A 23,032-nucleotide genomic window follows, 5' to 3' on the forward strand; every position below is an offset into this window, starting at 1 on the left:
ACTGAATGGGCTCAGTGGGCCGAATGGCCTACTCCTGTTTCTGTTTCTTATGTTCTTACAATCATAGCTGATCTGAGTCTTAACCCTATTCATTTTGGACCCAAAAAGGATAGAACAGGACACTTTAAAAATGGTGAAAGGCTGGAAACAGAGGAGGTCTTGAGATGAGGGGGAACCTAGGTACATAGGCAATTAAAATGTCATGAGCAGCTACAGGAAATAATGTAAAAAGACTAATGGAATGTGGACCTTTATATCTCGAGGGTCATGCTTCAGTTTCATAAAGTCCTGGTTAGAGCACACCTGGAGCACTGAGAGCAGTTCTGGGCACCACACCTTAGGAAGGATATATTGGCCTTGGAGGGAGTGCAGCACAGACTTACCAGAAGGGCAGGAGGTTTAGGAGGGATGTGAGGAAAAACTTTTTTACCCAGAGGGTGGTGACGGTCTGGAATGCACTGCCTGGGAGGGTGGTGGAGGTGGGTTGCCTCACATCCTTTAAAAAGTACCTGGATGAGCACTTGGCATGTCATAACATTCAAGGCAATGGGCCAAGTGCTGGTAAATGGGATTAGATAGGTAGGTCAGGTGTTTCTCAAGTGTCGGTGCAGACTCGATGGGCCAAAGGGCCTCTTTTGCTCTGTGATTCTGTGATACCTGAACTCTAAGGGTTACATTACAAGGAGATATTCCACAAACTATTGTTGTATTCATTCCCTGGATTTTATAAGGGCTGATTTGATCAAAATTTCCAAACTGTTAAAGGAAACGGAAAGGGTAGATGGAGAGAAGCTATTTCTGCTGGTTGGGAAGTTGAGGACATGGGAGCACCATGGAAAAAATTGGATCCAGGAATTTCAGGAGTGAATTAGGAAACGCTTCCACTTAAAAAGGCGGTAGAAGATTGGCACTCTCTTCCACAAACGGCAATTAATGCTAGGCCAATTCTTAATTTTAAACCTGGGATTGATGGATTTTTTTGTTAACCAGACATATGAAGGGGTAATGAGCAAAGGTGGGTATACAGAGTTAGGTCGCAGAACAGCCGAGATCTCATCGAATGGCAGAACAGGCTCAAGGGGCTGAATGGCCTCCTCTTGCTCCCATGTCCCATGTTCCGAACTGGTCTTGTTCTGTATCATCTAAAAAATAATCTATCAAACTCAGCTTCGAAATTCAACAGCTTTTTGAGAGAAAAAGAGAGCAGATTTCCACTAAGGATTATGTGAAGAATTGGTTCGAACATCACTCCTGAACGTTCTACCTCTAATGTTAAGACCATGACCACTTGTTCTGGACATCCCCCATCCGAGAAAATAGATTCTCTCTCTCTATCTCCCCCGTAGAGTCCATTAATCACCTTAAACACCTCAGTTAGATCACCCCCTTAGCCACCATGGGACTATTTGACTGCTCCGATTTTGCTGAACAGAGGCAAGTTATTACAGAGCAGCCTGCACTTAATCTACTGCCTCTAAGATAGCGAATGACTGAGGGCCCCTCATGGGGGGTGCTATCATATACAAACAGGAGTTGTGAGAGGAGTTAGGCCATGTTGGTTAGAGATGAACAAGATGGTGGATGGCAGTAAGGGTCAGAGCTTAAAGGTGAGCCAGACTGAGAACAGGATAAGAAGGGAGGCAGTGTGGGTTGGAGGCTATAGGTGAGCAGGACTGAAAACAGGATAAGAGGGGAGGCAGTATGGGTCAAACGTTATACGTGAGTAACACGACCACTACCATCTAGAAGGGCAAGGGTAGCAGATAGTTGGGAACACCGCCACCTGGAAGTTCCCCATCCCTCCAAGTCACTCACCATCCTGACTTGGAAATATATCGCTGTTCCTTCACTGTCGCTGAGTCAAAATCCTGGAACTCCCTTCCTAACAGCACCGTGGGTGTACCCACACCACATGGACTGCACCTTCTCAAGGGTAACTAAGGATGGGCAATAAATGCTGGCCCAGCCAGCGAAACCCACATGCCGCGAATGAATCAAAAAAAATGATGAGAGGCAGTGTGGGTCAAAGGTTATAGGTGAGCAGGACTGAGAACAGGATAAGATGGGAGGCAGTGTGGGTCAAAGGTGAGCAGGACTGAGATAGGAGATAGATGGTAGCTCTTGAGTTGAACTTGGTGTAAAAGAAAGTAGAGACAGCCGATGGTGAGAACATTGGAGAGCTAGAGCCTCAGAAAGATGAATGTCGGGATGAGATTTCCAAAGGCATTAGGGAGGTTAGAAGTGGAGCAGGCATTTCAAAGGTGAATCGCTCTGATTCAGTCAAAACAGGGCATGATGTGACCAGTCGGTGCCGAGAGAGCACAGTGAGCACCCCCCACACCGCCTGTGTGACATGCATGTGTCGGTGGCGGGGGGAGAGGCGGTGAGAGCTTTACACACACGCCATGAACTCTGAGGAGCTGTCGGACATGAGCAGATGCAAGGTGAGAGCGTTATTCGCAGATCCTGCAGCTCAGCCGATGACTGTGTCAATTACATGAAAACAACACATTCATCACTGAGGCCCCAGGGAACTGGCCGAGTGACATTAATGGATTCTTCTCTTCTCCTTGTTCTCATTCTGTTTCTGCATCTGCTCTTTTCCTTTTAACCCTTTGCGTCCCGTTTTACTGCGGAATGCCATGGGTCCTTCCGCACCGGGGGTAAGGGTCTTTGTACACCTTTGTGCCCGTGTGCTTTTTAAAAAGATTTTCTTGGGGAATGTCCTACTGGAAGGTCAGAGGAATTCCTTAGCAATGAACAGAACAAGAGAACATAGGAGCAGGAATAGGCCATTCAGCCTATTGAGCCTGCTCCACCATTCAGTGAGATCACAGCTGATCTTCTACTTCAACAGCATTTTCCCGCACTATCTCCGTATCCCTCGATGTTTTTAAAAGGTGGAAATCTATCGATCTCAAGTCTTGAACTTACTCAATGACTGAGCCCTCTGGGGCAGAGAATTCCGAAGATTCACCATCCTCTGAGTGAAGAAATCCCTCCTCATCTTGGTCCTAAATGGCCTGCCTCTTATCCTGAGGTTGTACCCACCCTGGTTCCAGCAACCACCCCCACCCCCCCAACCCCACCACTACTCCCCCAGCTCCGCCCCCCCACTTACCCCCAGCCAGGGGAAACACCCTTCCTGCATCTACCCTGTCAAGCCCAGTGAGAATTTTGTGTGTTTGAATGAGATCACCCCTCGTTCTTCTAAACTCCAGAGAATAAAGGCCTAGTCTATTTAACCTTTCCTCATACAACAATGTTCCAGCCCAGGAATTAATTTTTGGTGAACCTTTAGCCAATAGGAGAGGGAGGGAAGATGGCAAATCAATCCCTGGCAGATAATGCTGGCGATATTAGAGCTGGAGCGGTTCTCCTCAGAGCGGGGAAGGGTTAGAGGGAGATTTAATTGAGGTGTTCAAAATCATAAAGAGGTTTTTATGGAATAAATAAGAAGGAACTGTTTCCACTGGCGGAAGGATCAATAACTGAGGACACAAGATTGAAGAAAATTGGCTAAAAAGCCAGAGGGGAAGATGGGGAGTTTTTTTTTACATAACTTGTTATTATGAACTGGAATGCTGTGCTTGAAAGGGCAGTGACAGCTGATTCAATAGCAACTTTCAAAGGGGAATTGAGTGAGGAACTTGAAAAGGATAAATGTGAAGGGCCTGGGGAGAGAGCAAAAGGGGAAGTGGGACTAATTGGATAGCTCTTTTCAAAGAGTCAGCATAGGTACAAAGTTCCAAATGGCCTCCTTCTGTGCCATATTAACTGCGAAGCTTTGATTAGTGAACATGTGGCTGGCGTGCTGGTGTGGTGCTCCTCCATCTGCTTGTAAGAGAGAGAGAGAGAGAGACAGGTTGCATTTATATGGCGCCTTTCCCGTCCTCAGGCGGTACAAAAAGTGTTTCACAGGCAGTGGAGAGCGCACTTTAATGGACAGCAAGATCCCACAAATAGCAAGGAAATAAATGACCAGCTAATCTGTTTGACAGACAAATAAGCTGAGGGATCACCCCCCTGCTCTTCTTCAAAATGGCATCATGTGTTTTTTTTTTACATGCACCTGAGAAGGCAGAGAGATGTCCAAGACAGAGCACCTCAAGCAGTGCAGCTCCCCCCCCTTCACTACTGGATTTTGTTCTTGAGTCTCTGAGGTAGGATTTGAACCCACAACCTTCTGATGTAGATATGCGAGTGCTACCCCCTAAGCCACAGCTGACAAAGCCAGTGTGCTAGCACCTGTTGGACAGCTGAATGGTGCACCGACAAGATGTGAGCCACTAACCCATTGTGTCACCAGCTGGAAATCTGCAAGTTAGAGCAATCCCTGGGGGTATTTTTTGTTTTTAATTAATAGGTGACAAGGATCCATTGAAGCCCCAATACCCTGGATTGAATTCTTTTTAAAATTCATTCATGGGATGTGGGCGTCGCTGGCTGGGCCAGCATTTACTGCCCATCCCTAATTGCCCTTGAGAAGGTGGTGGTGAGCTGCCTTCTTGAACCGCTGCAGTCCATATGATGTGGGTACACCCACAGTGCTGTTAGGGAAGAATCCTGGGCTGCAAGGCTGTGTCCCAGTCTGATTGGTTGTGCTTGCCTTTTCAGTGTGACCCCGGGAAATCTACCAAGTACCTGTACGAGCTGCTCTACAATGAGCCCATGAAGATCGTCCTCATGCCAGGGTGCAGTGGTGTCTCAACGCTGGTGGCTGAAGCAGCCCGGATGTGGAACCTGATCGTCGTGAGTAACACAGCTCGGACATGAATAAGGACCTGTGGGCCCCTCTCTGTCTCCGCCTTCCATTCTTCTCTTATTCACACACTCTCTCTCTCTCACTTTCCCTCCCTCCACCTCTCTTTGTCTCTCTCCACCTGTCATCTCTCTCTTTACGTCTGTGTCACTCCATCTAATTCAGTCTTGCTCATTTATCCACCACTCCTTGATTGTCCCCATCTCTTTCTGTCTCTCCCCTGTCTGTCTCTGTCTCCCTTCATCTCTGACCCTTTGTCTTCATCTCTCTCCTTCCCTCTTGTCTCTCTTTATCTCTCGTCTCTTTCTCTGTCCCTCTGACCCCTTCTCTTCCTCTGTCCCTTTCTCTGCCTCCCTCTGTCACTCGTCTCTTTCTATCTCTGTCTCTCTGACTCCATTTCTCGCCGCCATCCCCATCTCTCTCTCTTTCTGTCACTCTCTGACTCTGTCTCCTTCTGTTTCTCCATCTCTCCATTTGTTTCTGTCCTTGTGTTTATGTGAGTGTGTTTACCTGTCTATTTGTCTCTCTCCCTCCCTTTCTCTCTCCCTCTCTCTCTCTCCCTCCCCCTCACTCTTTCCCTCTCTCTCCCTCCCTCTCTCTCTCTCTCTCTCCCTCCCTCTGTTTCATTTCCAACCCTCGGGAAGCGGGGTGGTTAACGCTAACCTCACCCTCCCACAGGAGTAGAATGGATTTGTGTCGGACGCCTGTTTTACACAAGTCAATCGTTGTCACCTGGTTCACACTGTTGCCCAATATACCCCTGTGGGTGAGCAGGCAGCAACAGAAATACCAGACCAGTTCACTTACCAATAGCTCAGCCAGGCAAGTAGGTTTGCACCTCGACAGATAGTAAGGTGGATCTGTTGTCAGTTTTCTGTCACCGAGGAGTACAGGAAATTGCCTGCTGTCACTGTGAAGGCTGTATGCCATTCACTCAAATATTTATGTAAGAGAAAACGTGGGGCTGGCTTGAAGCTGTGCCTGAGTTAATGAGGGGCCTTCTGTAATGAAAGACATGTTCACATGGTGGTGTGTGTGATGTTTCAGCATCTGCTGTAAGCAGGGCTTCTGCACAGTGACCCACAGGCTCCCGTGATGATGGCCTTGATAAACTGTCACAATCCAGATCTTAATGAGTGTGGGGACTCCTTTGAACGAGATTACTCACCTCCCCCTTAATATCGGGTGCGAAATGTTGCAGTAGGTGTTTTGGGAGTGTCCCCATCTCCCAACCCTTTAAATCCCACCATGGCAGCTGGTGGAATTTAAATTCAGTCAATAAAGCTGGAATATAAAGCTAGTCTCAGTAACAGTGACAAAGAAACTATCATTAATTGTTGTAAAAACCCATCTGGTTTACTAATGCCCCTTTAGGGAGGGGAAATCAGAGCCAGTGCAGACTCAATGGGCTGAACAGCTTCCTCCTGCACTGTAAAGATTCTGTGATCCTTACCTGGCCAGCCCCTTACTAGTGGTGGACTCTTAACTGCCCTCTGAAATGGCCTAGCAAGCCACTCAGTTCAAGGGCAATTAGGAATGGGCAACAAATGCTGGCCTTGCCACATCCCATGTCAGAATAAAGTAAAACATCTGAGATATCTGCGCTCCGCTCCTCCAATTCTGCCATCTTGTGCATCCACGCTCTTAATCGCTCCATCATTGGTGGCTGTACCTTCAGTTGCCTTGGCACCCTGCCCCCTGCCCCCCAACCCCAAGATCTGGAATTCCCACACCTCTCTGTCTCTCCACCTCACTTTCCTCCTTTAAGACCCTCCTTAAAATCGACCTCTTTGACCAAACTTTCGGCCATCTGACCCGAATATTTCCTCATGTGTCAAATTTTGCTCAATAATGATCCCGTGAAGCCCCTTGGGATGTGTTACCATGTTGAACGTGCTATATAAATGCAAGGGGCTGTTGTTGCTGACACTGCAGGTCCTATCCCAGCAATCTAAACACGGGAACCCTTTATAAAAATGAATGCTGCCATTAATTGACAGAATTTCCTTCATAGATCTCCATGGTGTAAACACTGGGGAGCTCAGACACATAAGCTATTAAACCAGTTGTGAGTGAATGCAGATTGCCCTTTGACCCTCTTGTCGAAATCATGATGGAAGGCCCTGGAGGGATTTGTGACAGGATTTACTGCTCATCTCTTGTCTGTTCTTCCTCACTGTCAGTAGTCATTAAATCCCTGCTTCGCGTGTTCTGTGGCAATCGTAACTGAATCAGTCAATTTTTTTTTAGCTTCTCTTGTCCTTGGCCTGCATTCACATCAAAAAAAGAAATTGGCCGCAGTTTTGTTTTTGACAGTGGCAGAGGAAAGGCAATGGATTAAAATGGAAGGTGGGCAACAAGAAGTGGACAGTCCTAAGGGTTAGCAAGGCGAGGATATCACGAGGAACATTATATTCAGGTTGTATTCAGCCCCACAGCCGACAACAGCTAATGTTTACATAGCGCCGTTAACGTAATGAAACGTCTCAAGGTGCTTTAGAGGAGCATGATAGAATAAAGTGTGACACCAAACCACGTGAGGAGATATGAACAAAAACAAAAATACCTGGAAAAACTCAGCAGGTCTGACAGCCTCTGCGGAGAGGGATACAGTTGACATTTCGAATCCATATGACCCTTCATCAGAACCAAGACATATAGAAATGAGATGAAATATAAGCTGGTTGAGGCGGGTGGGACAGGTAGAGCTGGATAGGGGTCAGTGATAGGTGGAGGCCAAGAAGAGACTGCCAAAGATGTCACAGACAAAAGGACAAAGGGGTGTTGATGGTGGTGATATTATCTAAAGGATATGCTAATGGGGACATTAAGGGAAGCAAGCTAGTGGCAAATGGCCCTAGCGGGGATGGGGTGGGGGGAAAGGATCAAAATGGGCTAAAAGGTGGAGATGAAACAATAGATCGAGATATGAAGTCAGATGACCAAAAGCTTAGCCAAAGAGGTAGGGGTGGGATTTTCCGGTCCCGCACCAGTGGGTGGGGATGGGAAAATTCAGAGAGCCTTTAAAAGTCAATGGCTCTCCAAATTTTCTCATCCCGCCCACCAAGGCGCCTGCCGGTGTCAGGTCGGAAAATCCCTCCCGTAGGTTTGGGAGAGTGTCCTAATGGAAGAAAGAGAGGTAGACGGTGTAGGGAGGGGAACCCCAGAGCTTGGGGCCCAGGCAACTGAAGGCACGGCCACAAATGGCGGAGTGATTCTAACTGGGAACGCACGAGAGGCCGGAATTAGAGGAGCGCAGAGATCTTGGAGGGTTGTGGGCCTGGAGGAGATTATGGAGGCGGGAGGGGTGATGCCACGAATTGATTTAAAACGGGGATGAGAATCTTAAAATTAAGACACTGCTTGACCGGGAGCCAACGAGCTCAGGAGCAATATTGGAATGTGATTTTGTGCGAGTTGAGACACGTGGCAGCGGGGTTTTGGACAACATCAAGCTTACGGAGAATGCGAGAGACCAGCCAGTCGTGCATTGGAACAGGCTAATCTAGAGGTAACAGAGGTGTGAACGAGGAATCTCCATGGTTGTGCAAATCTGACCTCGTGAGCATCCCCGGTTTTGATCATTCCGCCATTGGCGGCCATGCCTTTAGATCTGGAACCCCCCCGCCAGCCTCTCTGCCTCACTACCTCACTTTCGACGCTCCTTAAAACCTAAACCATAGTTTCAGATGCTGTGAAAACACGAGTAGTTTGTGGGCCACGCGGATCTGAAAAACCCGTTGACCGATGGCAGGCGGGAGTGGCCAGAGGCCGCTCCAATTGCCCGCAGAGCTCCCCGGATCAGGATACAAGACGCAAACCAGCCAGGACTCCTGCGAGGTGAAGCCATGACCCGGCACTGGTCACGCTTGATCAGACGAGTGTAAGGCTGCATGTGAGGAATGACCCCGCTGTCTGGAGGTCAACCAGCTCCTGCGGGATTGAGACCCTCCCACCCCGGCCAGCGAGAATCAGAGGGGCGGTGGGCCGGAACGGCCAGGAAAGGACAGGTTTTTCAAAACGTGGCTAACTTTACTACCGAGGCCCTGTCCTGCTGTACAGTCACATGGGGGGGGGGGGTTAATTTAACTTTGGGCATCGTGTCAAATGGTCGATAACGAGCTGACAGCCCCTTATGTGCCCTTCCCGTTCCAGCCTGACTTTTGCTTTCCATTGAAGCCCCAGCAAGGGAAAATTGGTTGTGAATGGATGGCCAGTTCCGATAAGCAGCCATTTTAAATCGTCGGCCAACAGTTAAAATGGCCACCCTAATGTCCGGCTGGCTGTTTCTGGCTCACCGAGAGAGAGAGAGAGCTGAGCTTGTGGATGCTAAATGTGACAGCTGTGGCGTGTCAGCCAGGATCAGCACTGAGGAGGTGTTGGGGGAAGGGGGTGGGGGTGGGGGTGGTGTCAGTGGGTGAGTGGCACATGCATAATCTGCACCTCGTTGGCGCTCGGCCTCCTTTTCCATTGCCCAGCTCCTGACCCGCTCCCACTCCCGGCTCAATTTTGATTGCTTTCCCAGTTTTCCAGATGGTTAATAAGAGAGAGAGAGGGAGAGAGAGCAACGCGAGGAGCGCTCACCGTTGCCAAGGCAACTGCCCTGTGGAGCTCAACCCTGAAAAGCAATGAGAGATAAGGAACAAACACCGTGTGTGCTTTAACCCTGGTGTAGCGGGATGGGTGCACAGTGCCATTTCACTGCTGTGGGCAAACTGGGCACCGTTAACCCTCTTCCATCTTCCCCACGTGCCTGTTCTTCACGAACGCAAGGGCAAGTAAGATATTCACCTGCAGGAGTCAGATTCCGTCGAGCTCAGTCGCTCCTGCTTGCTTCATCCCGAATTCCCCTGCACATTCCTGCCGTCAGGATTGGAGAAGCCGGCTGATTTTGGGGGGGGAGGGGGTGCAAGGGATGCCAGGGCACTGAGGCCGATCCCAGTGGCCCAATGGCCATCACGCTGAGATTAATGTGGGTATCAAATTCTGGGATCTGGGATTGAGGGGCAGAGAAAGCAAGAGATTAAGAGCGAGGGGCAGAGAGAGGGGGCAGAGAAATAGAGGGGCAGAGAGAGTGAAGGGCAGAAAGAGGGGTGACAACAAGGAGAGGGGCAGAGAGAAGGGGGGCCAAGAGAGAGGGGCAAGGGGGAGAAAGAAACGGGGGAGTCAGAGACTGAGGGGCAAAGAAAGAGAGAGGCAGAGAGAGACAGGGAGGCAGAGAGAGAGAGGGGGCAAGGAGCGGGAGAGAGGGGGAAAAGAGATAGTGGCTGAGAGAAAGGGGGCAGAAAGACTGAAGGGCAGAGAGATGGAGAGGGGGCAGAGAGAATAAGAGGCAGAGAAAGAGAGAGGGGCCAGAGAGAAGGGGTGGGGGGTGCAGAAAGATAGTGAGGGACAGAAAGCCTGAGGGGGCAAGGAGAAAGAGAGAAAGAGGCAGAGCGAGAGAGGGAGGTGTGCAGAGAAGGGTGGGGACAGAGAGGGAGACGGTCAGGAAAAGTGAAGGGCAGAGAAAGAGAGAGGGGGCAGAGAGAGAGAGGAGGGAGGCAGAGAGAGGAGGGGGGCAGAGAGAGAGAGGGAGGCAGAGAGAGAGAGAGAGGGAGGCAGAGAGAGAGAGAGAGGGAGGCAGAGAGAGAGAGGGAGGCAGAGAGAGAGAGGGAGGCAGAGAGAGAGAGGGAGGCAGAGAGAAAGGGGGGCAGAGAGAGAGAGGGGGTGTGCAGAGAAAGGTGGGGACAGAGAGGGAGAGGGTCAGGAAAAGTGAAGGGCAGAGAAAGAGAGAGGGAGCAAAGAGAAAGCGAGCAAGAGAGAAACAACAGAGAGAATCAGAGAGGGGAAAAACTTGGAGAGAGAGAGGAGAGAGAGAAAGTGGTGGGCATGTTCTTGGCTGTCTCTAGCTTTCAGCTCCCTGTCCCTGGGTGAAGCTGGCCCTTAGCTTGAATAAAGTGGACGATATTTTGTGCCCATCAGGGGTCACAGTGCTGAACGGCTCTCATGCAATTTGCAGAGAGTAGCACACTTTCACTAACCTTCTCCTCTCTTGATGCAGTGTTGCTTAGCAACGCTGGGTGCTTGGCAGCAGTTCAGCTCTCGAGCTGCTGATTTGCTGAGCTGAGCTGCTCTCCAAGTGGAAGCCGTGAATTCCTCCACCTCCTGCAACAAGACCCTGTCAGCCACAGCGAGGAAGGACACAGTGTGAAGCTACCCCCCACCCCCTCAATCTCCGCCAACACAGGGTCTGATACTGTGCATTGCACAGTATGGTGCACTCCCTGGGTCTGAGTCAACAACAGGAACAACTTTTATTTACACAGCAGCTTTTAAAGAAGCAAAACACCCCAAGGCCTTTCACAGCAACAATTTCCAAACCAAAATTTGACGCCGAGCCATGCACATAAAAAGGTTTTGAGACAGGCGACCGATAGCTTGGTCAAAGTGGTGGCTTTTCAGGATTACAGGAGGAAACTCTAAACTCTTTTAAAAAGTACCTGGGTCTCCACCTTAAGTGCTGTAAGCTGCAGGGCTATGGGCCGGGTGCAGGAAGGCAGGATTAGAAAGGGCACCTGGGTGTCCTCGGGCTGGCATGGACAAGATAGGCCAAATGGCCTCTTCCTGTGCTGTAACTTGTCTATGGTTCTATGGTATGGGGAGAAAGCGGGAGCAGGCTATTGGATGATCGGCCATGATCATAATGAATGGCGGAGCAGGCTCGAAGGGCCGAATGGCCTACTCCTGCTCCTAGTTCCTATGTTTCTATGAAAGGGAGATAGAAAGGAAGAGAGGAGCAGTGAGGGAATTCTGGAGCCTGGGGCTTAGAATGGCCACCAATGATGGAGCAATTAAAATCGGGGGTGCTCGAGAGGTTGGAATTGGAGGAGCGCAGATATCTTGGAGGGCTGTGGGCTGAGGAGATTACAGAGATAGAGAGCGTAGAGGCCACGGAGACATTTTGAAAACAAGGGCGAGAGTTTTAAAATTGAAGTTTGAGGGGCTTATCTTATGGGGAAAGGTTGAACAGGTTGGGCCTATACCCATTGGAGTTTAGGAAAATGAGATCCTGAGGTGACTTGATAGGGTGGATACCAGGAGGATGTGTGTGGGAGACAAGAACCAGGGGGCACAGTTTAAGAATAAGAGGTCTCCCTTTTTAAGATGGGGACGAGGAGAAGTTTTTTTTCTCTCAAAGGATTGTTAGTACATGTGAAATTCTCTTCCCTGCAGGGCAGTGGAGGCTGAGTTAAACAGATTTCAAGGCTGAGTTAAACAGATTTTTGATAGACAAGTGAGTCGAGGGTTATGGGGGGGCAGATGGCAAAGTGGAGTTGAGATCACAGCCAGATCAGCCATGACCTCATTGGATAGCGGAGCAGCCTCGAGGGGTCGAATGGTCTACCCCTACTCCCAAGTCCTATTTTCCTAGATGTTGCCAAGCTGGGAACTAATAGAGATTAGTGAGCACAGTGGGTGATGAACAAATGGGATTTGGTGCTTATTAGGATATGACATTTGTATCACACAGTGTGAGGCCCCCTGTGCATCACTGAGCACGCTGGTGACCCTCTGCTCTCCTCTCTGCAGCTCTCGTACGGCTCCAGCTCTCCTGCTCTCTCCAATCGCCAGCGCTTCCCCACCTTCTTCCGGACTCACCCTTCCGCCACCCTCCACAACCCAACCCGGGTCAAGCTCTTCAAGAGGTGGGGCTGGACGAAGATCGCCACCATCCAACAGACCACAGAAGTCTTCACCTCGGTAAGGTCCGTGTGCCAGCATGCCGGGGGGTTGGCCCTGCCGACCGAGTTAAGGGCCGGATGGGCAACGCAAACTGCCGGGATCTCCGATGGGCCATCGCGTGTGGAACGACATCAAGGGTGCACGTGGGATGGAGGGGGTCGCGGAGAAATGGGAAGGAGAACTGGTTTTCTTTTAATTCAGTTTCTAGGTCTGGGTAAGGCCTGTTCCTCATTTGTCCCCGGAGAACTTGGTGATACATAGGAATATAAGAGCAGGAGTAGGCCATTCAGCCCATCAAATCTGCTCCACCACTCAATATGATCATGGCTGATCATCCACTTTAATGCCTTTTTACCATACTAACCCCATATCCCTTTATTATGCACTATGGCAAGTAACTCACCTCCTGCCCCCACCCCAAAGCCCATCCACCATTTACAAGGCACAAGTCAGGAGTGTGATGGAATACTCTCCACTTGCCTGGATGAGTGCAGCTCCCACAACACTCAAGAAGCTCAACACCATCCAGGACAAAGCAGCCCCGCTTGATTGGCACCCCTTCCACAAACGTTCACTCCCTCCACCACCGATGCACAATAGCAGCAGTGTGTACCATCTACAAGACGCACTGCAGAAACTCACTAAGGCTCCTTCAACAGCACCTTCCAAACCCACGACCTCTGCCACCTAGAAGGACAAGGGCAGAAGATGCATGGGAACATCACCAGCTGCAAGTCCCCTCCAAGTCAATCACCATCCTGACTTGGACCTATATCGCCGTTCCTTCACTGATGCTGGGTTTAAACCCTGAACTCCCTCCCTAACAGCACTGTGCGTATACATATACCGGATGGACTGCAGTGGTTCAAGAAGGCGGCTCACCACCACCTTCTCAACGCCCACAACCCATGAAAGAATTTTTTAAAAACTGAGTGGCATGCTAGCCCACTTCCGAGGGCCGTCAAGTTTTGACCACTTGAGAGTGGGACTGGAGTCACATGTAGGCCAAACCAGATAAGGATGTCAGATTTCTTTATCTGCAAGGGTATGAGTGAAGAGGTTTGAGGCTTTTAACGATACTCTTACAACTTCCAAATCACTTCTCCTGATAGCAGATTTGTTACTTAATTCCAATTCTCACACTGTCTCTGGTGGGATCTGAGCCCATGTTCCAACAGCCCTCAGATGCTGATCCCTCTTCCTCTTCATTTACCATGAACATTGAGTCCGGTTCTGGTCACCAGACTTTAGGAAGGGTGTGAGGCTCCTTGAGAGGGCGGAGTGGAGATTCACCAGAATGGTTCCAGGGAAGGGGGCATTTTAGCAACAAGGTTAGGTTGGAGAAGCTGGGATTGTTCTCCTTGGAGCAAAGGAGATTGAGGGGAGATTTAATTGGGATGTACAAGATGATGACAGGTTTAGATAAGGTAGACAAAGTAAAGCTGTTCCCAGTGGCTCATGGTGCAAGGACGAGGAGGCACGGATTGAAGGTTTTGGGAAAGAGATGCAAGGGGAACATGAGGAGGGACGTTTTCTCCGCAGCAAGCGGTAATGACCTGGAACTCACTGCTCACGAGGGTTATAGAACAGGAGATGATGAAGGAATTCAAAAGAAAATTGGATGGCCACTTGAGAGAAATAAACTTTCAGGGCTATGGGGATAGAGCAGGGGGATGGAATGGGACTAACTGGATTGCTTCGCAGAGAGGAGGGGAAGTGGTGGCGTTGTGGTATTGTCATTAGACTGGTAATCTAGAGACCCAGGGTACTTCTCTGTGGGACCTGGGTTCAAATCCAACCACTGCAGATTTGAATTCAATAAAAATCTGGAATTTAAAGTATTATTGCTGATTATCATAAAAACCCATCTGGGTAGGAAATTTGCTGTATTTACCCCTGGTCTGGCCTACATGTGGCTTCAAACCCACAGCAATGTGCTGACTCTCAACTACACATCTGAAGATTGGTGATAAGTGCTGGCCTAGCCAGTGATGCCCACGTCCCACAAATGAATAAGAAACTCTAATGGGCTGAATGGCCTTCTTCTGTGTCATCATATCTCTATTACTCCTCCTGATTCCATTTCTCCATCCGACCTTACATCCTTGGCCCAGTTTTCACCAGCTGCACGTTGAAGATGCCTCAACCTAGCAGACGGGGCTGAGGTGAGCCTGGAGTTCAGCTCCCCATTGTCTGAGTTGCGCTCAGCGGCTTGTTGGAGCCGTTCAGAAGTCCTGATACTCCTCTCTGTTTCCTCTCCCAGACTTTAGACGATTTGGAGCAGCGCGTGAAGGAGGCCGGGATCGAGATTAGCGTGCGGCAGAGCTTCCTGACAGACCCCGGCGTCGCTGTTAAAAACCTCAAGGTAACCTCCGAGCCGTCGGAATAACAGGCTGCAGCAAGGACTGATCATCAGCTTTCACACTTTGCACACATGGGACATTCGGTACTAGAAAGGAGTGAATCACCCCCCTTTTAAAGCACTGTGCACTGTACATGCACAGGAGCTGATACTGAGACACACAAGGACTATGCAGCACCAGACAGGAATGAATAATTCCTTCAGACCCCAAGCATGTTGTATCGTTTAGGCAGGGAGGAAGCCGTGATTGGTTTTATAACCTAATGGAGTGTTTTAATCTGTTTCTGCAGAGACAAGATGCCCGTATCATTGTTGGGTTATTCTACGAAACTGAGGCAAGGAAAGTCTTCTGTGAGGTACGAGTTCAATGAAAAAAGCAACTTGCATTTATTTAGTGCCTTTCCCATCCTTGCAATTCCCCAGAGTACCTCAAAGCAGGCAAAAATACTTTTTAGGTGTAGCCACTGTTGTAATGCAGGAAACTTGGTGACCAATTTGCACACAGCAAGCTTCCATAAGCGACAAGGTGATAATGATCACATAGTGATGTTGGTTGACGGATAATTATTGACTAGGACATCAGAGATAACTTCCCTGCTCTTCTTCAAAGAACACAGTAGGACCTTTTACGTCCACCCGAGAGGACAGATGGGGCCTCAGGTTAAAGGTCTCATCAGAAAGGTGGCACCTCTGACAGTGCAGCACTCCCTCTGTCCTGGGGCTGGAGTGTCAGCCTAGATTTTGTGTTCAAGTCTCTAGAATGAGACTTGAACCCACAGTCTTCTGACTGAGAGGCAAGAGAGAGAGAGAGGGAGGTTACTTCCTGAGCATGATTACTGTCTCTTGTCACATTCAGACCACCCTGACAGCACATGATACAGGGCAAGGACCTCAGAAACAGCTGCCCCCTCAGAGCCTGGATTTTCCCTAATGGGACATTCCGACCTGTTTGAGGCTCGATTCAGAGACTTGAGCACAAAGTCTAGTCTGACACTCCCAGCACCAGTGCTGAGAGTGTCGCACTGTTGGCTGAGGGGGAGCTGGTGCATTAATGAGAAAGTGCTGCATTGTCAGTGGTAACATTCTTTGGCAGAGATGTGTATTAAAGATCCCGTAGAACAGAAGGAGGCTATCTGGCTCCTTGAGCCTCTTCCACTTTTCACTTAGACCCTAGCTGATCCTTACCTTAACTCTGTCTACCCACCTTACTCCTATATCGTTTAACACCCTTACCATGAGTCCTTATCAAATTTTTCTCACAGGCACTGTGAGGCTTGCAGACTTTGCCGGCAGGCTGTTTACACGTCTCTCTGATAGTGTCTCCCACCTTTTTTAATTCATTCACGGGATGTGGGCTTCGCTGGCTGGGCCAGCATTTGTTGCCCATCCCTAGTTGCCCAGAGTAGGCAGTGGTGAGCCGCCGTCTTGAACCGCTGCAGTCCATGTGGTGTAGGTACACCCACAGTGCCATTCAGGAGGGAGTTCCAGAATTTTGACCCAGCGACAGTGAAGGAATGGCGTCAATCTGGTTATACTGCCCATCAATCAGACTCCATTTCCCATTTCCACACCATAGTTGACCACCCCATGTGCAAGGTTATCCATTGTCCTGGCTTCCAGTTCAAGGGTCATCGTATGATGTAAGAACTGATTGCTCATAAAGAATAGAAGACAACTTTTATCTAGCCAGAAGAGCGAAAAAAACAGTAGTTTAAACAAAATAACAGCTGCGAATGTGGTCTGACCAATATGAAAACAAGACGAAAGAGTGGGAAAAACAAGTCCACAGTTAATAATATCATTATTGATTACTATTCACGAATTGATTGATTAATTGCTTGACTTAATCAAAGCACAATCACACTTAGTTTTAAATCAAGTTCCACAAAGTAACTTTCAGAAAATCAATACTGGCTCTTTTCAAATCGAGAGCAAAGCATAATTAAAATATAAAAATATAAAATTGCAAAAATTGATGATTTCAGCCCTACAACCATCCTTTGTGTGAAGAAGTGCTTCCTGACATCACTCCAAAATGGCCTAGCTATTATTTTAAGGTTATACCTTCTTATTCTGGGCCATTCCACCAGAGGAAATTGTTTCTCTCTATCTACCCAATCAACTGCTTCAATCAGCTTCAAGATGTCACTTGTTAACAGGGCGCAAGGAATTCCCCTGACATAACAGTCAAACTGCCCTTCCTGGACTAAGAGGATATAGAAGTGCAGTGGTAATGTCACTGGGTGAGTAATGTTTTGGGGGCATGGGTTCAAATCTCACCACAGTAGCTTGTGGAATTTAAGTTAAATCAATAAAATCTGGAACTGAAAGCTTGTCTCAGTAGTAGTGATCATGAAACTATCATTGATTGTTGTAAAAACCCATCTGGTTCACTAATGTTCTGCCATCCTTACCCTGTCTGGCCTATATGTGACTCCAGACTCAGAGCAATGTGGTTGACTCTTTTAACTGCCCTTTGAAATGGCTGAGCAAGCCACTCTGTTCAAGGGCAATTAGGGATGGGCAACAAATTCTGGCCTTGCCAGTGATGCCCACATCCCATGGAAATTTTTTTAAAAACAGCACATTATCCCATGAAGTATCCCATTGCTGTTGTTTGTGCATAGTCACATTATAAATGCAATCGCGTTTTAGAATCATTCATTGTAGGTGTAAGACAGTTCGGAAAGATATGGTAAGTTGCTATATAAATAAATACAAGTTCTTATCACATGACTACCCTAACAAACACACCCAGATCAGAGACAGTGCAGGATATAACTTAGGTCATTCACACTAACACTCTGACACAATATTCTTTCCATATAACTGTCACAGATATAACAAACTCCTCACTGTAACACTGATTAATATCACTGCTTTGACTGTAACATCTTATATAAAACTCCCCCCACTGTAACATTGATATCACATTGCTCTGACTGTAACATCTTACATAAAAAAACCCTCACTGTAATACTCTGACATTACACTGCTCTGACTATAACATCTTACATAACACTCCCCTCACTGTAACACTGTGATATAACACTGTTCTCACTGTAACATCTTATATAATACTCCGCTCACTGTAGAAGTGGTATAATATGCCTCGCACTCCTCACTGTAACACTGTGATATAACACTGCTCTCACTGTAACATCTTGTATAATACTCCCCTCACTGTAGAAGTGGTATAATATGCCTCGCACTCCTCACTGTAACACTGTGATATAACACTGCTCTCACTGTAACATCTTGTATAATACTCCCCTCACTGTAGAAGTGGTATAATATGCCTCGCACTCCTCACTGTAACATTCTGATTTTAAAAAATGTCTCACAGTAACATTCCGATATAACACACATCTGTCGTTACCACACTCTCTGGTATTACACACCACATCTCACTATCACTGTTATAACACATCCCTCACGAAAAACACTCTGCTCTAGCTGCGCTGTGCGAACGGCTCTCCCAGTTAATTCCCTACACTGCGCTGCATCTTTCTCTCTTCCCCGGCTGCAGGTATACAAGGAGAAGCTGTACGGTAAGAAGTATGTCTGGTTCCTGATCGGATGGTACGCGGACAACTGGTTCAAGATCCAGGACAATAACATCAACTGTACGGTGCAGCAAATGACAGAAGCCGTGGAGGGTCACCTCACCACTGAGATCCTCATGGTGAATCCCACCAACAGCAGGGGAATTTCCAAAATGGTGAGGACGCAGCTTTGAAAGGAATGGGGGCTAGTTTTGCTTTTTAAGGCATCACTGACGTTTATTACCCCTCCCCGCTAGCTGCCTGTGAGAATGCGGTGGCGAGCTGCCTTCTCCGGTGTGAGTGTGGGTTAAAGGTGCTCCGGCAGGGTTGTTAGGTAGGAAGTTGCAGCGCTTCCACCCGGCGACAATGAAGTACATGCCATGACATGCACGAATAAAAAGCACATGTGACCGGGGGGAGGTGGGAGAGGGGGCGGGTCCCAGGTGCGCACTAGACTTTGATTGTCTCGGGCCTGAATTTTTCGGTCGTCGGGCGCGTGCGGTGGGCGGGCCCAGGGGCGGGCGGGAAATGGACCAGCGGCTGCGATTGGCTCCTGACCGCCATTTCACGCCTGCTGTCCAATTAACGGGCAGCCAGCGTGAAGCACGCGCTGAAATACCCAGCACCGCCGGGGGGGGGGGGGGGCAGGTGTTAATGTAACAACAACCAGCCCCCTTGTCTCTCTCTCTATCTTATTTCCACACGGAGATTCCAGCCCGCCCTGGATCGAGGCTCGAGCAGAAATGTGATTGCAGCCTGGCCCGAATCCGCCGCCAGCTGTGAATGTGGACGGGCCACGGGACATGGCTGTTGATTGCATCGCCAGTGGGCCTGTTTGCCGCACGTGCCCGCCGACAGGCACGCTTCCCACTGCCGCACGTGCCCGCCGACAGGCACGCTTCCCACTGCCGCACGTGCCCGCCGACAGGCACGCTTCCCACTGCCGCACGTGCCCGCCGACAGGCACGCTTCCCACTGCCGCACGTGCCCGCCGACAGGCACGCTTCCCACTGCCGCACGTGCCCGCCGACAGGCACGCTTCCCACTGCCGCACGTGCCCGCCGACAGGCACGCTTCCCACTGCCGCACGTGCCCGCCGAGCGGAATCCCGTGTGAGTGCGCGTTGGCGCCGGGACGCTCGCCCGATGTCACCTCGCGCTGTTCCGCGTCCATTCGGGTCCGGTGCGTGCCCGCCCACCCGCGGGACGTAATATTCTGGCCTGGGTGTTGGAGGTCAAGTATTTGGGGGTCATGGGGTGAGGAAATCTTGGCAAGTTGCTGTAGTGCATCTCAGCGGTAGGATCATGGAATGACGCAACACGTAGGAGGACATCCTAACCGGGAGGGGGTGGATGGGGGGGGAATTATAAAACCTAATGTGACGCTTAACCCTCATTAATAGATATTAGGACAGGTGACCAACAGGTTGGTTGAAGAGGTAGGTGTTAGAAGCATCTTAAAGGAGGAAAACAAGAGAGGCAAAGAGTTTTAGGAGGAAATTCCAGAGCCCAGACATCTGGAGGCACAGCCGCCAATGGTGGAGCGATTGAAATTTGGAATGTGCAGTTGCAGAGATCCCAGATGGATGTGGGTGTTGGAGGCGGTTACAGGGATGAAGGGGCAAGGCCATGGAGGGATCTGAAAACGAGGATGAGAATTTTAAAATCAAGACGTTGCCTGACAGCTGTGAGCTGGATGGGTTGGATTCTATGTGATGTAGCCCATGTAACTTTCCCGCTCTGAATCCATGCCCAGACCTCGCAAGAGTTCTTGGAGAAACTGCAGATGGTGATCAAGAAATCGCCGGAGGAGACGGGGGGCTACCAAGAGGCCCCCTTGGCCTACGATGCCATCTGGGCCCTGGCCCTGGCCCTGAACAAAACGGCCCAGGAGCTGGAGAAGAAGCAGATGCGTTTGGAGCAGTTCAACTATCGCAGCCAGAACAGGGACATCACCGACGAGCTTTACAAAGCCATGAATTCCTCCTCCTTCGATGGGGTCTCGGTATGTCTCTGTCTGTGTGTCTGTCTGTGTGTCAGTCTGTGTGTCTGTCTGTGTTTCTGACTGTGTTTCTGTCTGTATCTGTGTGCCTGTCTATTTGTCTTTGTGAATGTGTGTGTGTTTGCACCTGTGTATCTCCATGTGTGTGTTTGTTTATCTGTGTGTGTGTGTCTGTGTGCCTGTGTATCTCTATGTCTGTGTCTGTTTGTGTGTGCCTGTGCGCTTGTGTGTCTGTGTGTAAGTGTTACTATAGGCAGAATTTTACACTCTCCCGGTGGTGGGTTTGTATGTGGGGTGTCAGCGTAAAATTCCTCGGATGGCCTTCCCGCTGGGTTCCCACCTGCCCCGACCTCTCCGCAACTTGATACTGGGGCGGGCGAGGCCAGAGTCAGCCCACCCACCCTTGCCCCAATTAAGGCCCTTAAGCAGCCAATTATGGACCACTTAAGGACTGTTTCCCAGCCAGCCCCAATTTTCAGAATGGCAGGAGGAGTTCCAGGGAATGGGGGAAGCCCGAAAATAAACCGGATTCAGGCCTTGACCTGGAAGTTGGGGGGGGAGGGTACAGGGCAGGAGGTTGGGAGGTTGGGGGTTTGGGGGGGTGGGTGCGCCTCCATCAGCAGCTCCCTTTTAACATCGGGTGCCGCCCCCTCCAGCACAGCCGCAGGACCTCCCTCCTCCCCATCCTGGCCTCTCCTCTGACCCCAATCCCCTCCAGTGCCCACCCACCCACCCCACCCCCAGGCCTCCCTACCCTCCCTGCCCTGAGAACCCCAAAACTCACCTGTTCCTGGCATCCTGGGACTTGGGCTCTGGGCACTGGTTCCCTTTAGGGAAGGAAATCTGCCGTCCTTACCTGGCCTGGCTTACATGTGACTCCAGACCCACAGCAATGTGGTTGACTCTCAGCCGCCCTTTGAAATGGTGTGGCAAGCCACTCAGTTCAAGGGCAATTTGGGATAGGCAGCAAATTCTGGCCCTGCCAGTGATGCCCACATTCCCATGAAAGAATTTTTAAGAAGTCTTTGTGTGTATCAATCTTTCTATATCTATGCATGTGTGGATGTATATCTGTCTGTGTGCGTGCATTTATGTGTCATGTGTCGGTGTTGGTGTATAATTTGTCTGTGTTTATCCTGTTTGTGTATGTTTATTTGTGTCTCTGTGCGCCTGTAATTAAAGGTAGTCTCTTTTAGTGTGCTGTGTGTAAGTTTTTATTTGTAAGCAAGTGTGTCTGGTACGTGAAAACAAAGACATTTTAACCAGAAGGTTAATGATCAGATAACCAGTTTTTTTTAAGTAATATTGATAGACCAGGAGAACTCTCCTGTTCCTGTCCAAAATGGTGCTGTTGAGATCTTTCACACCCAGCTGAGAGGGCAGATAGGGCCTCTGCCTGCTCCCCTGTGCCTCACGTCCCCTCCATGCCCTGAGACCCCCACCATTGTCCGGTCCTGGATCTGAGACTCTGGGTACCGATTGCAGTTCCAGTCCTGGCCACTGCAGCCCCACTGCAGGGACTCGGGAGCTGCCGGCCAATCCCGAGCGAGGGGCAGAAGTCCTGTCTCCGGCCTATTGACGCTTATTGGAGTGTGAAATGGCTGCGGACTTGCCAACTTGTCAGATGGTGAAAGGGAAAACCCACCATCCTGAAAACCCTGGCCTATGTGCTCATCTCCGGCTCTAAACCATAACCTTCTGACTGAGAGACAAGATTGCAGCCCACTGAGCCATGGCTGACAACCATTTTGAACACCTCTTTAAACAAATTCCCTCGGAGTCTGAGAGTAAACAAAGTTGTCTTTGATTTGAGGTTTTCCCTGAGCCCTTAACCCAAGCAGCGATCTGTGTTGCACTTGTTCCTGAGGATATTTATCTCTTCTGTAGCGGGAGGCCCAAGACCGCACTCAGCATTTCAGATGTGGCCACTGTTTTACACAATCAGCATGATCTTGTTGCTTTTATTTCCACTCCTTCTCGATATAAACCCTCAGGCCCAATTTTCTATTTTCACTAGCTATCTTTTGCTCTTCCCTACCCTGTTTCTCAGGATTTAATCATCAACATGCCTGGACCCCTTTGCTCCTTCACCACACTGAGGAATCTCTTATTTGTGGGATATTGTCTCAAACCCACTCCTCAATGTGAGATGTCGCATCTCTCAAACACATTGCTCTTCCTGCCTCTTCCAAAAACTATTTAGTTACTGATGTGTGGAGCTCCATCTCAGATACATCAATGTGTGTGTGTGTGTCTGGGTCTGTGTGTGTGTGTGGTTTGTGTGTGTGTGTGTGTCTGTGTGTGTATGTGCCTGTGTGTCTGCCTGTGTGTGTGTCTGTGTGTGTGTGTGTGCCTGTGTGTGTGTGGTGTGGTGTGTCTGTCTGTGTGTGTGTCTGTGTGTGTGGTGTGTGTACCTGTGTGGTGTCTGTGCTTGTGTGGTGTGTGTGTGTGTGTGTGTGTGTGGTGTGTGTGTCTGTGTGGGTATGGGGTGTCTGTGTGTGTGTGTGTGTGGTGTGAGTGTGTCTGTGTGTGTGACTGTGTATGTGGTGTGTGTGCCTGTGTGGTGTGTGTGCCTATGTGGTGTCTGTGCTTGTGTGGTGTGTGTGTGTGGTGTGTGTGTGTGTTGGTGCATCTTGTAAG

General features: G+C 49.5%; 1 protein-coding gene across 1 annotated transcript in view; it reads left to right on the forward strand.

Moving 5' to 3' along the window:
• Nucleotides 1–23,032, forward strand: part of LOC144695760 (gamma-aminobutyric acid type B receptor subunit 1-like) — an 84,574-nt gene that overhangs the window by 21,183 nt on the left and 40,359 nt on the right. The window contains 6 exon segments of the mRNA XM_078566733.1: nucleotides 4,618–4,752; nucleotides 12,332–12,502; nucleotides 14,748–14,849; nucleotides 15,137–15,202; nucleotides 18,376–18,567; nucleotides 20,147–20,395. Coding sequence (XP_078422859.1) covers nucleotides 4,618–4,752; nucleotides 12,332–12,502; nucleotides 14,748–14,849; nucleotides 15,137–15,202; nucleotides 18,376–18,567; nucleotides 20,147–20,395 — 915 coding nt within the window.

Source organism: Cetorhinus maximus, chromosome 21, assembly GCF_964194155.1.
Source record: "Cetorhinus maximus chromosome 21, sCetMax3.hap1.1, whole genome shotgun sequence".
Lineage (NCBI taxonomy): Eukaryota > Metazoa > Chordata > Chondrichthyes > Lamniformes > Cetorhinidae > Cetorhinus > Cetorhinus maximus.